The following is a 17,106-nucleotide window of genomic DNA, read 5'->3' on the forward strand; positions in this document are numbered from 1 at the left end:
GACTGACTCTTGGCCGCATTAGTCCTGGCTACTTAGCGGCCACCCGGGTCATGGGCCAGCTCCCTGGTTGCGCTGGTCAGCCAGGAATTGCCAGGGCAGCCATGGCACCAAGGTTTGATGGGCTTGCCATCTGAGTTTAAGTGGAAATACAGAATGTGCCCGTACCAGCCTGGGTTACATTGTCCTCTTACAGGGGCCTCAAGCCCAGCAGCAAGCTTTGGCTCCCGAGTTAGGCAGACTGTCTCGGCTGGTATGTGACACAGGGCAAGGCACTTCATTGCTTCAGAGCTCCTTCCATGCCGTAAAAGGCCTACAAGACCTGGTCCTAATCCCTCTCTCTGGCCTGATCTCCCTCACCCCTGGCCCACCCTGCTCACTCCACTCCAGCCACACTGGCTGCCTTGCTGTTGTTCCTCAACCACAGCTGGCTTGTTTCCACCACAGGGCCTTTGCATATCCTGTTCCCCAAGCCCTTCCCACGGCTGGCTGCTTCACCACTCTGGCCCCAGTTCAAATGCCACCTCTTTGGGGAAGGCTTCCCTGATTCCCTGACTTTGGTGACTCTTCTCCCCAGTTGCTCCATTCACCATTTCCCTGTTTTCTTGGCTTTAAAGCCACTCTCATCTGGTCTTTTCTTGTTCATTCATTTATTTGTTTATTCTCTGGCTCTCCCATGCAAGCAGAGCCTCATCTGTCTTGGGTACTGCTTGCCTGGCTCACGGAAGGCATTTATGAAACATTTTGAGACTGAATAAAAACAGTAGCTAACAGCGACATGCATTTACCATGAGCCAGGCACTGATCCACAGGCTTTTGTATCAACCCTGACAACAACCCTAAGAGGTAGGTATCATTATATCCTCCATTTTATTAATAAGAAAACAACAGCAGAGAGAGATGCAGTCACTTGCCCAAGGTCACACAGGGCCAGGGGTTGGGCCAGAATTCGAAGCAGGCAGGCTGTCTCCTGGGTCTGAACTCTCAACTACTGCACCCTAATCAAACAATCCCTCTGGTGAAATGTGAGTGATAATAATAGTACCCACCTCATGGGTGCTGAGGGTGAGCTCAAGTTAGCATTCAGCGTGGGCATGTGAACAATTATAGTCAATATTGAATGGAGACCTATGATGCTTTTATGAAGGTTTCTATTTTGGGTTAAAAATGCACAAATTTCTCCTGACCAGAAATGATCTCTGAGTGCTAAATATTTTATGTCAATGGAATAACGCAAATGATTAAGCAACACCCCATAAAATGGGGCAGACCCAGGGAGGAATATATATCCAAACTGACTCATCCCAGTGAGCTCACCGCACATGAATTACAAATGGGGGCCGCGTGCATTAAGCTCCTCTGCTGGCAGAAGGTCCCCAGGGAGAGGAGAGGCCACCCCCTTCTCTGTCTCTTCCATCACAGGTGTGAGAGCCTCAGCGCATGAGCCCATTCTATGCAGTGCTCGATATACAGATGAGAACACTGAGGCATGAGGGACAGCCTGTGACCTGATCACCGCGCTCAGGAGGACGTGGTTACCCGTGGTCCTGAGGGCGCTGACATTTTAGAATGGGCGAGGGCAGCTGTGTCCCAGTGATCAGAACGATTACTGCCTTTAAAACGTCGTGAAAATGATAGTGAACTATATACCCCACACCGAGCGCGCGTCTGCCCCCCAAGGCGGTGGAGACGTCCCCAGCTTCCGCCGCCAGCCCGCGGGGAAGGAGGGGTGCGAGCGACTCTGGCCAAGCCCCGGGGATGGGGACCCAGACACGCGGCCCTGACTGGAGGGAGCGCCAGGGGCTTCAGCAGGGATACCCACCCCGTCTGCCCCTGGACTCCAGCACGCCCCGCCGCCCACCTGCCAGGGGAAGGAGCGCAGTGCGCGCGCCGCCAGGAAGCGGCGCTCGAAACTCTGCAGCAAGAGTTCGGTCCCCGGGTTCTCCTCGGGCGCCATGATGTGGGCGGGGCCGCATCGTTGCCGGGAGACTGGGCGGAAGCTGGGCCTGGACAGAAGAGTGGTTGGGCACGGGGCAGTGCGAGGGGCAGAGAGGCGGAGCCCGGGTAAGGCCGGGAGGAGCGTCGTGGGGGCGGAGCCTGGGGCGGGGCCAGGATGAACGTCTTGTGGGCAAGGCCTGGGGAAGGGCCAGGATAAGCGTCGTTGGGGCAGGTCCTGGGGAGACTCCAGGTTGGCGGGTCCTGGGGCGGGGCCAGGATAAGGCGATCCTGGGAGCGGGGCTTCGGAAGCGTCCAGGTTGGTGGCGACCTGGAGACGGGGCCTTGCGCGTGGGTAGGATGAGCATCCTGGAGGCGGGCATTAGGGCGGGGCTAAACGATGATTGGGTTCAGGAGGCGGGACTCGGGGCAGAGCCCAGTAGACAGGTCTTAGGGTGGGGCTAAGGCGAGACCAAGAGAAGGGCTCAGGAGGCGGGGCCGGGGTGGGGCGTTGACTGTGTCGTAGCACATGGCCAGGCGCTGCTCGGATTCTGGGAGGCGGAGTTTAGGGACGGGCCGACGTGGGGAGGGGCCTATTGTCCGGGAGGCGGGACCGAGTCCGGGCTGCGGGCTGCGCTCAGGAGGCGGGTCCTGGGGCGTGGCCAGGCGCTGCTCGGGCCCTGAGAGGCGGAGCTTAGGGAGGGGCCGGTGTGGGGAGGGACCCAGGGCCTGGGAGGCGGATCGGCGCTGGACTCAGGGGCCGAGAAGGAGCTGGGCTTGGGGCGGGGCCGAGACGGAGCGAGGAGTCCCGGGTGTTGGAAGAGGAGCTTGAGGAGGGGGTCGGAGTGTGGCTCAAGTTCGGGGGGCGTTACCTGGGGAGGGTTTGAGGGAGCCCCAGGAGCGGGGCCACGGTCGGCCGAGGCGGGGCCAGGGGCGGGCCCCAGGATCCGGAGCTTCGGGCGGGTGGAGTCTGGGTTTGCGGCCCGGGAGGCGGGGCCGGTTAGGGCGAGGGTCTCTGGGATCGTCGGGTCAGTCCTTGGGCCAACATAGGCGCTCTCGCAGTTCCTGCGCCTTCAGGAAAGTCTTTTTGGCAGGGGCCTTACAGGTGCGCGCTTCGGTCCGGGAGGCCTTATCCTAGCCTCCTCTCCATCAGCGCCACCCCTCTGGGGCCCAACAGGAGGGAGCGTTCCCCCTGTTCCCCAGGCTTTGGACTGTTACCCAACAAGCCATTCGTTCACTAAATATTTATTAAGCACCCACGATGTGCCTGGCAAGGGAGATGTAACAATGAGAAAAACTAGGTGTGGTCCCGGCCCTCCAAGGGCTCGGAGGCTCGTGGGAGAAGTGGACATTGAAGTAATTATCACACAAATAAGTATAAAAGTACGATATCTTCCAGGAAGGCGGGCACACAGAGCTAGCGGGGCTTCCAGAAGTTTTGATCTTGCAGGGACAGGAAGGAGGAGTTAGCTCCTGCAGGGTGGGATGGGGGTGGTGGTGATACAGACGTGGGGACAGAATGGAAAACAACAACAAAAAATAATTATTTTAGTTCAAAGTTATTGTGTCTTGAGTTGAAAGGCAAGGCAGTTACCAACACAGTTCCAATTTCAGTACTGCTCCTGAAATACTGAACTGTGTTCAAAGTCTGAAACGTTTACCTCAGCAAATCCCTCATAAAACTCCATTTGGAGGAGTCCCGAGAGCTAATTTGTTAAGTATACTTGCAGAAGGTAGATGAGGAGACAGATTAAATCTTATTACCTCTTTCAGATGAGAGGCACTTGAGCCCCGCTCAGCTATGAGAATAAGAGAGGGGAATTAATTCTAATTGAATACACTTGTTCCCTCATAGCTGTTGTTCCCCACCAGAACCAAATGAGTGCAAGATCTGACAAAGAAAAAAAAAAGGTTCATTTTTTATTCCCCCAAACACTTTCATTTAAATCAAGAGGGTGGGATGTGGTTCTTGCTGTGTTTTGAGACAGAATCAACGGTTTCTGGGTCTGAGATGTTGCATACACCCTCTCAGTCCCTGTATCCTGAGATGGAGTCGCCTGAGAATCCACAGCAAGTCCTAACCAGGGATGGGTCTGGGTGATTAAGGAAGGTTGGCTTCAGAACTGGGCCAGGGGCTTTGCTTTTGCTGTTTTGATCAGCTCTCTGCCTGCAGGAGACAAGAAAAACCAGTGGGAACAGGTTAGTTATACTCATAAATCCGGGGCTTATTTTATTAACTCACATAATACCTATTAATTGTCTTTCTTCCAAGCAGCAAAAGGGCATATACGGTCAATGCCATAGTAAGTAACACTGTATTATGTTATACTAAAATATTAATAAATCTAGGTTGGTTCAGTCTTTCCTGAGTCCATAGATTGGAAGCAGATTGAGGAAGGACCCTAGCGGACCACAGAGCTGAGCTATGCACACAGAAGAAGTCTTTTATTCTTTTTCTTTTTTTTGGAGACAGAGTTTCGCTCTCTTGTTGCCCAGGCTGGAGTGCAATGGCGCGATCTCGGCTCACTGCAACTTCCACCTCCCAGGTTCAAGCGATTCTCCTGCCTCAGCCTCCCGAGTAGCTGGGATTACAGGCGTGAGCCACTATGCCGGGCCATTTTTGTATTTTTCGTAGGGAGAGGGTTTGAACACGTTGGCCAGGCTGGTCTCCAATTCCTGACCTCAGGTGATCTACCCGCCTCTGCCTCCCAAAGTGCTGGGATTACAGGCGTGAGCCACCACGCCTGGCCAGAAGAAATCTTTATCTTGGTGCGCGGGCTCTGGTGAGGGACAAATGCCATCTCTCTTGGATCTGCATCTGGAAGGATCAAGGCACTGAAGGGATTTTTTTGTTTCAGACAGTCTCCCTCCGTTGCCAGGCTGGAGTGCAGTGGCACGATCTCTGCTCACTGCAACCTCTGCCTCCCAGGCTCAAGCGATTCTCCTGCCTCAGCCTCCCGAGTAGCTGGGACTACAGGCACGCGTCACTATGCCCAGCTAATTTTTGTATTTTTGCTAGAGACAGGGTTTCACCATGTTGGCCAGGATTGTCTCAATCTGTTGACATCATGATCCACCTGCCTTGGCCTCCCAAAGGGCTGGGATTACAGGCGTGGGCCACCATGCCCAGCCTCACTGAAGGGATTTTTTTAATGTCACGTGGCTCTCACAGGTGCGGTGTGTTCGGGTGCAAGTTAAGATTAGGACTGATGCTTAAAACCAAACGTAAAATTCCAGGTGGTGTTGCTATGGGGAGCAGCATTAGGACAATCTGAGTGGTTTCAGTTGCAAGAGTGTGTGTGTGTACGTACAAGAATTCACATCAGGATTCACCTTCTGGCTTTGAGGGTCTCTTTAATAACAGCAATAGCAACCTAAGGCAGTTTAACAGTATGGAATGGTTGCCTTTTAGAAGTTAAGCTATGGGCATGGAAGTTCAATCAGTACATTGAAGTTTTTCCTTTATCTCTCCTATGGGTAATGGTTTGTGCAGAAAAGGACCAATTGATTTCTTTCGAAAACGTTGCTTCAGGGTGTAGAGACCTTTATAGGTCATGTTTCAACTTACAGAAAATTTTATAGTTCAAATATAAATTACGTTCAATGTGGACTTTGTAATAGGATTTAAGGTTAAGTAAAGTTTCCACTTTCCTTAGGCTGTTTGCAGTGCCCAGCAGGCCCCATGATATCGAGATGGAAGTTATGTTAAACGAGGAGCTTGGTCAGGGATGGGCAGAATAAGGAATATGGGCAGATCAGGCTAATGATACAATGATTGAGATGTAGAAAGAGGGCCAGGCACGGGATAATGCCTGTAATCCCAGTGCTTTGGGAGGCCAAGGCAAGAGGATCGCTTGAGGTCAGGAGACCAGCCTGGTCAACAGAGTGAGACCTAACCTGTACAAAAAAATAATAATAATAATTAGTTGTGCATGGTGGTGTGGACCTGTGTCTCAGCCACTTGGAAGGCTGAGGTCAGGGGATCCCTTGAGCCCAGGAGTTTGAGGCTGCAGTGAGCTATAATCACATAACTGTACTCCAGCCTGGGTGACAGGGTGAGGCCCTGACTCAAAAAAAATTGAGTCAGGGAAAAAATTGGAAATCTTAATCCTCGGTACCCAGGAATGTGACCTTATTTGGAAATTGGGTGTTTGTAGATGTAATCAAGTAACGATGAGTCATACCGGATTGGGGGCTGCTGGTGAGGGGGCAGATGCAATGACTGGTGTCCTTATAAAAGAAGAGAATGAGGGCCGCGCATGGTGGCTCATGCCTGTAATCTCAGCACACTTTGGGAGAGTGAGGTGGGCGGATCACATGAGGTCAGGAGTTCGAGACCAGCCTGGCCAACATGGTGAAACTCCATCTCTACTAAAAATACAAAATTAGCACTGCGTGGTGGCTGGTGCCTGTAATCCCAGCTACTCAGGAGGCTGAGGTGGGAGAATCACCAGAACCTAGGAGGCGGAGGTTGCAGTGAGCCAAGATTGTGCCACTGCACTTCAGCCTGTGTGACAGAGGGTAACTCCATCTCAAAAAAATAAAATAAAAGAGGAGAAGGTCAGATGAGGACAGAGACACAGGGAGAAGGCAGCTATGTGATGAGGGAGGGGAGATTTGAGTGATGCATCTACAAGGAACACCAAGCATTGTCGGCGGCCACCAGAAGCCAGAAGAGGCAGGAAAGGTTCTCTCTTACATGTTTCAGAGGACGCAAAGCCCGGCTGACACCTTGATTTTGGACTTCTAGCATCCAGGCCTGTGAGAAAATACATTTCTGTTGTTTTCAGCCACATGTGAGGCCCTCGTTGTTGTTGTGGTTGTTTTTTTTTTGGAGATGGAGTTTCACTCTTGTGCCCCAGGCCGGAATGCAATGGCGCGACCTCGGCTCTCTGCAGCCTCCTCCTCCCAGGTTCAAGCAATTCTCCTGCCTCAGTCCCCTGAGCAGCTGGGATTACAGGCATGCACCACCTTGTCCAGCTAATTTTTGTATTTTTAGTAGAGGTGAGGTTTCAACATGTTGGCCGGGCTGGTCTCAAAATCCTGACCTCAAGTGATCGGCCTGCCTCAGCCTCCCAAAGTGGTGGGATTACAGGCATGAGCCACCGCGCCCAGCTTTGTGGTTATTTTTTAGACAAGATCCCACTGTGTCATCCAGGCTGGAGTGCAGTGGTACAATCTCAGCTCCTGCAGCCTCGACCTCCCTGGGCTCAGGTAATTTTCCCATCTCAGCCTCCAAGTAGCTGGGACTATGCGCTTGGCTAATTTTTGTATTTTCTGTAGAGATGGGGTCTTGCTATGTTGCCCAGGCTGGCCTCAAACTCCTTGGGCTCAAGCCATCTGCCTGCGTTGGCCTCCCAAAGTGCTAGGATTACAGGCATGAGCCACTATCCCTGGCCACCCTTGTTAAAAAATAAAGAATTTCAAGATGGTGATGGCAGATCATTAAACCACAGTGGGGACTCTTCCGTGTCCCTGTGGGACTGTCCAGGTTGCAAGCCCATGAAGCCAGCCCTGGCTGCTGGGTTCTTGGAGTGCTGGACCTCCCGTGGCATGTGGCAAGGAGTTGTCATGGGTTATCACGACATATGATGATCAACTACAGAAGACCCAAAGACCCCTGAGGAGACTCAGTCCCTTTTCTGACGAATGGCTGTGTATGTCACACTAGCAAAAAGCAGAACTGCAAGAGCTCCTGTGACAATGCTGAGCCCGATCACTGCGCCTTGCAGAGCAGCTGCCCTCTGTACCTCCGCTCCTGTTAAGAAACCAGAGGGTTTTTAATTGCCTGATTATGAAGTTGCTGTTCTGGCTGCTCTTGGTTCCCTGGGGAGTTTCCCATCTAGCCGCTAGTGAGTATTAATTATGGAAATGAAATGTACATTTAACCCAAGAAAATGCTCACTCTAGAGACATCTCATAGGGCAAGTCATTGAAAGCCGATTTACTAAATGACCTCTCCGCCAAATGACCCATTTGCCTAATGACCACTTTGCCAAATGATCAATTTGCTGAAAGCCAATTCGCTGAAAATCTGTTTGTGGGATGTCCTGCTTATCAGTAACTGACAGTCAGATGCAGCTTAACCCAGGCTCCCAGTGGGACGTGGGGCAGGGGAGGGGCTACAAAATAGTTGTAGCAAAACTCCAAAACTTGAAGAAAAATCCTCCATAATTTTGTGAATTGGTCATTCGTTTAATTAGTTTTCTACAAAACAGACTGCTTCCTGTAGGTTCACAAGGAGATCATGGGCAGTGGCTTACAAGAAGAGAAAGGATGTATATCACCCCTGCCCTCCCCTTTTTTCATTTTTTTTTTAAGGCAGGAATCAGAGTGCCGTAGCACAATCATAGCTCATTGCAGCCTCAAACTCCTGGGCTCCAGCGATCCTCCCACCACAGCCTCCCCAGTAGCTGGGACTACAGGCATGTGACACTACACCCAGCTAATTTTTTGTAGAGACAGGTTCTCACTATGTTGCCCAGGCTGATCTCAAGCTCCTGGCCCCAAGTGATCCTCCTACCTCAGCCTCCCAAATTCCTGGGATTACAAGTATGAGCCACTGTGGCCAGCCCATTACTCCTTCTTGCATGTAATTGCTTTAAGCCCTCGTTAGATCACTGGACAGTATCCAAGTCTCTCCTGGCAAAAGGAAAGATAGCCAGTGTGTGTAAACAACCCACAAAAGAAGGCAACAGCAAATTCCGAGATGATTTTATTCTTCCTTTGTATCACCCAGATTGAAGGGGTTTGAAGCCTTGAGAATTTGCAGTCTCATTTCAGACTCTCCCCTGTCCTTTTTTCAGCATCGAGTGAACAGCAGGGTTTTGCTCCTCCCCTATGAAGAGCTTTCTGTGCTATTGAAGGAGGGCTGATTTCCGTATCTGGAAGGGGCATCTTGGGGGCAGACTGTACACAGTGATTTCCTGAGGACCGGAAGGATTACGGACTGACTTTCTCTATAAAGCGCCTTCCCTTTGCCCCCAAAAGGCACAATGTAAAATGTTACCAGCAGGTCGGGGGATTCCCTACCTCCCGTGCTATCTGTTTGGAGCTGTTGGCGTCTTGTTCTTGGGGCTGCAAAGCTGCTGAGAAACAGGATTGTTCTGCTTGAATTCCCTCCTCCCCACCATGAGACTCCTTTTTGATTCTTTTCTATCTCAGGACAGAGCAGACTATGCTGACAGTTTTCTGGCAGCTGCTTTTTGTATCTCACCCGGCTGCTGGTTGTAAGAGTTCACGAGCATTTCCTGGGTGACTGCCAGAAGCTGTTGTGGGTTTGGGAGTGACTCCCAGGAGCTTACACATGAATGGGTAGATGTGGGTGCTGTTAAAAGGCTCAGCCAGGCGATTCCTCTTGAAATCTAGCCCGAAAGCTCTGAATATGGTCTTCGTATCCATGAGGACACTATCAAAGCCATGGCCGCCTTTGTTGAAACACATTATAATTCTCTGAAAAATAATAACAATAAAAAAGCCATTTTAGATTCCAATCCCCTGAAAGAAAACTGTCCCTTAGTTAATGTCATGCTTGTTAGATCCATGAAGTCTTTGAGAATTTAAACTACAAGGACACTGCTCTCTGTGGTGGTGGAGAGAATACCAAGGATTTAAAGGTCTTTAAGGAAGAGAATGTAGAAAGCGTAGCCATTGGAAACAGCAAGATGATGATAATCGTAGTGACAGTAATAATAAGCTCAAATATATAGAGCTTACTATGTATCATGAATTGTTCTGAATGCTTCATAAATATACGTTACCTCCTTTACCCTCATGGCAGCCCAGTAAGGGCACCATTCCCCATTTTACAGCTGGGGAAACTGAGTTACATGGCTTGTCTGCACTGAGTCAACAGGAGCAAATGCTAGATCAGGTCACTGAACCCAAGCAATCTGATTCCAGAGCCAAATAGATGTATTTTTTATGGTATAAATACACATGCATACATTTTTAGGGGAAGAGTGGGGGTAGGATGGGATGAGGATTCTGGGTAATTGCTTGGTAAATGCCAAATACCTTTCTTGTTTGTCCGTCTTTTCAAATGACAAAGTAATGTCAATTGCAACACTTTTTTGGGTTTTTTTGAGGCGAGTTCTAGCTGGAGTACAGTGATGCAGTCATAGCCCACTGCAGCCTCAAATTCTTGGGCTCAAGCAATCCACCCACATCAGCTTCCCAAGTATTTGGGACTACAGGCCCACACTACTGTGCCCAGCTAATTATTTTAATTTTTGTAGAGATGGCAGGTGGCGGTGGGGGTGCAGTTTCACTATGTTGCCTAGGCGGGTCTCAAACCCTTGACCTCAAGTGAACCTCCTGCCTCAGCCCCACAAAGCTCTGGAATTATAGGCATGAGCCACTGTGGCTGGCTACAATACTATTTATTTATATTTTGGACCAACAGATATTCTAGCATATAAGAAAAGTGATGCTCTCTGTACATTGAAGAGTTGGTCTAATATTTGGCCTGGTGGATACAGAAATTTCCTGTCTGCTCTGCTCTGGTTGAAGAAACCGGTCCGACTGTCTCTGAGGCTATGGAGCAGTCCATCAAGAATGAAAGCCCTCGGCCAGGCACGTTGGTTCACACCTGTAATACCAGCGCTTTGGGAAGCCGCGGCACGTGGATCACTTGAAGTCAGGAGTTCGACACCAGCATGGCCAACATGGTGAAACCCTGTCTCTACAAAAAATAGAAAAATTAGCTGGGCTTGGTGATGCATGCCTGTAATTCCAGCTACTCAGGAGGCTGAGGCAGGAGAATCACTTGAACCTGGGAGGTTCAGAGGTTGCAGTGGGGGGCTGAGATCACACCACTGCATTCCAGCCTGGGCGACAGAGTGAGACTCTCTCAAAAAAAAAAAAAAAAAAAAAAAGAAAAGAATGAATGTCCTCATGATGGCCTCAAGCACATTGGTCCCTGAAGAGAGTCAAGGAAGGCCCACTTTACTATGCACTGCAAAGCAGGCAGGTGGACAGGAATCTGAGAAGTGGATTCAGTGAGAGGCATTGACCCAAAGGATTTTCTGCCTAATGGTCGGTTCAGCAGAAGATTAAACTGAGCACAGCATCCTGTTCCCTGAAACTACCTGGTTGGCCAGTGGGGAATGTTCTTGTCTCGTTAAATGTCCTCATGCTACTGTCAAGATATCCTGTTACAAAACGTCATAAACCAGGTTTAGAAATAGGCCAGGTGACTGTGGAATTTCTCCTTGGCAAGGCCTTAGCTATGGGCGTGCGATTGGTGTGCAGTAATCACAGTGTTCCGGGCCACTTGAGGGATAAAATATACCTTAGGTGATAAAGTGTTGTATTTTAATGTGAATATTTCCACCAACATTAAACAGTAACCCCATGAGTTTTCTTATACCTGTTACACTCTGGAGTTGCAACAAGCTAACATGAAGCAAGTTGCCAACATAATTATCGCATTTGGCTCCTATTCACAGCAAGGGTTCTTCAAGCTGTACCTGGGGCAGTCTTCCCTCACATGAGGTTTATAGCATCATTTATTTAATTATTTATTTATGTTTTGAGACGGAGCTTCGCTCTGTTGCCCAGGCTGGAGTGCAAAGGTGCGATCTTGGCTCACTGCAACCTCCGCCCCGCCGGAGTTCAAGCGATTCTCCTGTCTCAGCCTCCCGAGTAGCTGGGATTATAGGCACCCGCTACCACGCCCGGCTAATTTTTGTATTTTTAGTAGAGACGAGGTTTCACCATGTTGACCGGGCGGGTGATCCACCCGCCTCAGCCTCCCAAAGTGTTGGGATTACGGGTGTGAGCCATGGCGCCCAGCTATAGCATCATTTAAACTTTGTTTCTGCTATGAATTGTTAGTTGGTAGTTAACAAAAAATAGACCACTTCATTTATGTCTCACAGTTAGCATTGGTTTTTGTGTTTTCTTTAGGCTTGTTTTTTAATTGTTTTTAAAATTGTGAAACAGGGTCTTGTTCTGTTGCTGAGGCCAGATTGCAGTGATACAATCTTGGCTCACTGCAGCCTCAACCTCCTGGGCTCAAGCAATCCTCCCACTTTAGCCTCTTGAGTAGCTGGGACTACAGACACGAGCTACCACCGCTGGCTAATTTTTAATTTTTAATTTTTAATTTTTTTTTTGAAATGGAGTTTTGCTCTGTCGCCCAGCAGGTTGGAGTGCAGTGGCATAATCTCGGCTCACTGCAAACTCCACCTCTTGGGTTCAAGCGATTCTCCTGCCTCAGCCTTGGCACTCACCACCATGCCTGGCAAATTGTTCAAAAATATTTTTAGTAGCGACAGGGTTTCACCATGTTGGCCAGGCTGGTCTTGAACTCCTGACCTCAAGTGATCCACCTACCTCGGCCTCCCAAAGTGCTGGGATTACAGGAGTGAGCCACCATGCCAAGCCTAATTTTTAAATTTTTTGTAGAGACCAGGTTTTGCCATGTTGTCGTGTACAATTTGTCCAGGCATGTTGGCTCACACTTGTAATCCCAGCATTTTGGGGGGCTGACGTGGGAGGATCGCTTGAACCCAAGAGTTTGAGATGAGCCCGAGCAACATGGCAAAACCCTGCCTCGACCAAAAATACAAAAAAATTAGCTGGCCATGGTGGTGTGTGTCTGTAGTCCCAGCTACTCAGGAGGCTGAAGTGGGAGGATAGTTTGAGCCCGGGAGGTGGAGGGCGCAGTGAGTTGAGACTGCACCACTGCACTCCAGCCTCGGCAACAGAGCCAGACCCTGTCTCTAAATAAATAAATAAAGTGTATAATTCAGTGGTTTTTAATATATTCACAGAGTTGTGCAGCCATCACCACCATCAATTTTAGAAATTTTAATTATCACAGAAGAAACCCTGTGTCCATTAGCAGTCACCCCTTATTTCCCCCTGACTATCCCCACCCCTGGCTCCTGGCAACCATTAATCTACTTTCTGTTTCTTTGGATTTTCATATTCTGGGCATATATATATATATATATATATATATATAAAAATATATAAATATAAATAAATATATATAAATGTATATATATATAAATAAATAGAATCATCTAATATTTGGCTTCTTTCACTTAGTCTAATGGTTTCAAGGTGTATCCAGGTTGTAGGATGAATCAGCCCTTCATTCCATATTTTGGCTGATTAATGTTCCATCCCACGGGTAGACTGTACTTGTTTGCCCATTCATCTGTTGTTGATAGGCATTTGTGTTATTGCCACCTTTTGACAATTGTGAATAATTTTGCTATGAGCATCTGTGTGTGTCTTTGTATGAACAGGCTTGCATATTTTTTGATATGGGCAAATGAGAACTAGTGGCGGGGGGACTTTGTGGTGAATTTTTTACTGATTTTTGTGTACTCTGTATAATGATCAGCTACGCATCCTTGGGGACAGCACTTAACCTTACATTTCTTTCTTTTTTTTAAGATAGGGTCTCTCTCTCTGCCACCCAGGCCAGAGTGTAGTTGATGCAGGGCAGCGGAGCCCCGAAGTGGAGCATCGTGTGTCCAGAACTGGTGGGTTCTTGGTCTCACTGACTTCAAGAATGAAGCCGCAGACCCTTGTGGTGAGTGTCACAGTTCTTAAAGGCGGTGTGTCCAGAGATTCTTCCTTCTGATACTCGGATGTATTCAGAGTTTCTTCCTTCTGGTGGGTTCGTGGTCTCGCTGGCTTCAGGAGTGAAGCTACAGACCTTCAAGGTGAGTGTTACAGCTCTTAAGGTGGTGCGTCTGGAGTTGTTTGTTTCTCCTGGTGGTTTCATAGTCTCGCTGGCTTTAGGAGTGAAGCTGCAGACCTTTGCGGTGAGTGTTACAACTCATAAAGGCAGTGTAGACCCAAAGAGTGAGCAGCAGCAAGATTTATTGCAAACAGCAAAAGAATAAAGCTTCCACAGTGTGGAAAAGCACCCCAGCGGGTTGCCACTGCTGCCTGGGCCAGCCTGCTTTTATTGTCTTATCTGGCCCCACAAACATTCTGCTGATTGGCCCATTTTACAGAGAGCCGATTGGTCTGTTTTACAGAGAGCTGATTGGTCCATTTTGACAGGGTGCTGATTGGTGCATTTACAATCCCTGAGGTAGACACAAAATTTCTCCAAGTCCCTACTAGATTAGCTAGATACAGAGTGTCCATTGGTGCATTCACAAACCCTGAGCTAGACACAGGGTGCTGATTGGTGCGTTTACAAACCTTGAGCTAGATACAGAGTGCTGATTGGTGTATTTACAATTGCTTAGCTAGACATAAATGTTCTTCAAGTCCCCACCAGACTCAGGAACCCAGCTGGCTTCACCAAGTGGATCCCACACAGGGGCGCAGGTGGAGCTGTCTGCCAGTCTGGTGCCCTGTACCGGCACTCCTCAGCCTTTGGCTGGTCGATGGGACTTGGCGCCTCTGGAGCAGGGGGTGGCACTCATCAGGGAGGCTCGGGCTGCGCAGGAGCCTTGCAGGTAGGGGGGAGGCTCAGGCATGGCGGGCTGCAGGTCCTGAACCCTGCCCTGCGGGGAGGCAGCTAAGGCCCCGTGAGAAATCGAGCACAGCAGCTGCTGGCCCAGGTGCTAAGCCCCTCACTGCCCGGGGCGGGGGGACCGGCTGGCCTCTCAGCCTGTGGGGCCCGCTGAGCCCATGCCCACCCAGAACTCATGCTGGCCCGCAAGCGCCACGCCCAGCCCCGGTTCCCGCCCACGCCTCTCCCTCTACACCTCCCTGGAAGTTGAGGGAACCAGCTCCAGCCTCAGCCTGCCCAGGAAGGGGCTCCCACAGTGCAGCGGCGGGCTGAAGGGCTCCTCATGTGCCGCCAAAGTGGGAGCCCAGGCAGAGAAGGCACCGAGAGTGAGCTCGAGGGCTGCCAGCATGCTGTCACCTCTCAATAGCACTTGAGGGTTCTTGCCTTTGCCCAGGAAAGAATTCAAGGGCAAGCCGGAGGTATAGAAGAAAACAGGTTTATTGAGGAGGCAGCGTTACAGCCCTGTGACTGCTCCTGTAGGGCAAGGCTACCCTGGAGGCAGAGAGTAGCGGCAGAGAGTTTGCAATCACATTTATACCCACTTTTAATTGCATGCAGATGAAAGGGCAATTTATGCAGGAATTTCTAGAAAATGGGTAGTAACTTTTGAGTCACTGGGTCATTGCCATGGAAAGGGGCAGTAACTCCCGGGTGTTGCCATGGCAATAGTAAACTCACATGGCACACTGGTGGGCATCTCTGATGGAAAGCTACTTCTGCCCCAGCCCTGTTTTAGCTAGTCCTCAATTTGGTCTGGTGTCCAAGCCCTGCCTGTGGAGTCAAGTCCTGCCTCCTGTCTCACAGTGGCGTGATCATGGCTCACTGCAGCCTCGACACCCCCGGGGCTCAAGCAATTCTCCCACCTCAGCCTCCTGAGTTGCTGGGACCACAGGCACGTGCCACTACGCCCAGCTACATGTTTTTTTTGCATTTTTTGTAGAGATGGTGTTTCACTGTGTTGCCTAGGGTGGTCTCAAACTCCTGGGCTCAAGCAATCTACCTACCTTAGCCTTCTAAAGTGTTGGGATTACAGGTGTGAGCCACTGCACCCATCCCAACCTTACGTCTTTAATCTCAAGTCACTTCTCTCTAGGTTTTGATTTCTTCTTTAAAATGGTGGAACTAAAAGCATCTATTTTATAGGGTTGTTGGGAAAGCAAAAATGAAAGAACTGCTATTCAGTGTTTAGTGAAGCGCTATGCACAATTTTGAATAATGAAGGTGGTGTTTATTTTTTATTATTTGTTTATTTATTTTTTAGAGACGGGGTCTTGCTCTGTTGCTCAAGCTGGAGTGCAGCGGTACAATCATAGCTTACTGCAGCCTTGACCTCCTGGGCTCAAGAAATCCTGCCACCTCAGCCTCCTGAGTAGCTGGGACTACAGGCATGCATTGCCATGTCTGGCTATTTATTTATTTGTTTGTTTTTTGTAGAGATGGGGTCTCCCTATGTTGCCCAGGCTGGTCTTGAACTCCTGTCCTTAAGCAATCCTCCTGTCTTGGCCTTCCAAAGCACTGAGACTACAGGTGTGAACCACCACAGCCAGACTTATTTTTATTTTTAAATCAGCCTTGTCAAGTTGAATTGGTCATTATTTTTGTATAATGGTAATTTGGGGCAGCACTTGTTGGGCAGGGAGTGGGGAACACTTAGAACCCTGTGGGCTACAACTCGTAGTGTGTGCACTTATTTTATTTTATTTTGTTTTGTTATGTTTTATTATATTATATTATATATTATATTTTTGAGACAGGGTCTCTGTTGCCCAGACTGGAGTGCAGTAGCATGATCTTGGCCCACTGCAACATCTGCCTCCCAGGTTCAAGTGATTCTCCTGCCTCAGCCTCCAGAGTAGCTGGAACTACAGATGCCCGCCACCACACCTGTCTAATTTTTGTATTTTTAGTAGAGATGAGGTTTCACCATGTTGGCCAGGCTGGTCTGAAACTCCTGACCTCAGGTGATACACCTGCCTCAGCCTCCCAAAGTGCTGGGATTATAGGTGTGAGCCACCGTGCCCGGCTGTGCGCTTATGTTTGATTTTTGCAGAACCACCCTTCCCTAATGGTTGTCTCCTAGATCCAAGGTGACTTTATTCATTTTAGAATGAACTTACCCCATTGGTACTGTAACCAGAGTTGGCACACATCATGATTGGCAGAACCCGGTAGTGTTTAGTGAGATGGAAGTGTTCTGGAAACTCCTCCTTCTTGTAGACGTGGAGGTGAGTGTGCGCATTCTTCAGTGCTTGGTAAAGGGCTTCCTCTTGCCCCAATTTGGGCAAGGACATCCCAAAGCCACCGTAGCCCACAATATCAAACTTGACCAAGTCCCTGAACTTGATGTAGTTGGACAAGGGATCTTGTTGACATTGGGTCTCTTCTTCACGGTGGTCATCCCATGGTGTCACGTGATGGTGACGCTGAGGTGCTCTGCAGGCTGTGCTTCTCAGTGGCTCCCACCAGATATTTGTCCTGTTGATTTGCTGAATCATCAACTTCCTGTTCGCTGCCTCTGGCCCGAATCGATATCCCACGTTATCTGGCTGTCTGTAGTACAGAGTCACAAAGTCAAAGTCTTCCTTGGTGAGCCAGTTCATGACGGTATTGATGTTCTCCCTCCGCTCTGTCTCATTGCTGTTTGGGTGAGTGTAGGACTCCACCAGGGACCGCTGGACAGCGTC

The 17,106-nt window shown here is 49.5% G+C and overlaps 1 protein-coding gene and 1 long non-coding RNA gene across 10 annotated transcripts in view; one reads left to right on the forward strand and one right to left on the reverse strand.

Moving 5' to 3' along the window:
- The window catches only part of EEF2KMT (eukaryotic elongation factor 2 lysine methyltransferase), a 14,080-nt gene extending 10,258 nt beyond the window's left edge, over nucleotides 1-3,822 (reverse strand). For 2 of the 9 annotated variants that reach the window (XM_054533434.2, XM_054533430.2), the window contains exon 1: nucleotides 1,859-2,016. In XM_054533434.2, coding sequence (XP_054389409.1) covers nucleotides 1,859-1,954 — 96 coding nt within the window. In that variant the 5' untranslated portion in view covers nucleotides 1,955-2,016. Of the gene's footprint in view, nucleotides 1-1,819; nucleotides 2,020-2,804 lie in introns of those variants that run through there. The other 7 variants (XM_054533432.2, XM_054533431.2, XM_054533426.2 and 4 more) reach the window with 7 other exon arrangements.
- Nucleotides 1,987-16,007, forward strand: LOC129050681 (uncharacterized). The gene is made up of 3 exons (XR_008514391.1): nucleotides 1,987-2,061; nucleotides 13,345-13,483; nucleotides 15,684-16,007. It is a non-coding gene; the product is annotated as an uncharacterized LOC129050681 (long non-coding RNA).
- Nucleotides 16,008-17,106: the final 1,099 nt, after the last annotated feature.

The sequence above is a fragment of the Pongo abelii genome, chromosome 18 (assembly GCF_028885655.2).
Source record: "Pongo abelii isolate AG06213 chromosome 18, NHGRI_mPonAbe1-v2.0_pri, whole genome shotgun sequence".
NCBI lineage: Eukaryota > Metazoa > Chordata > Mammalia > Primates > Hominidae > Pongo > Pongo abelii.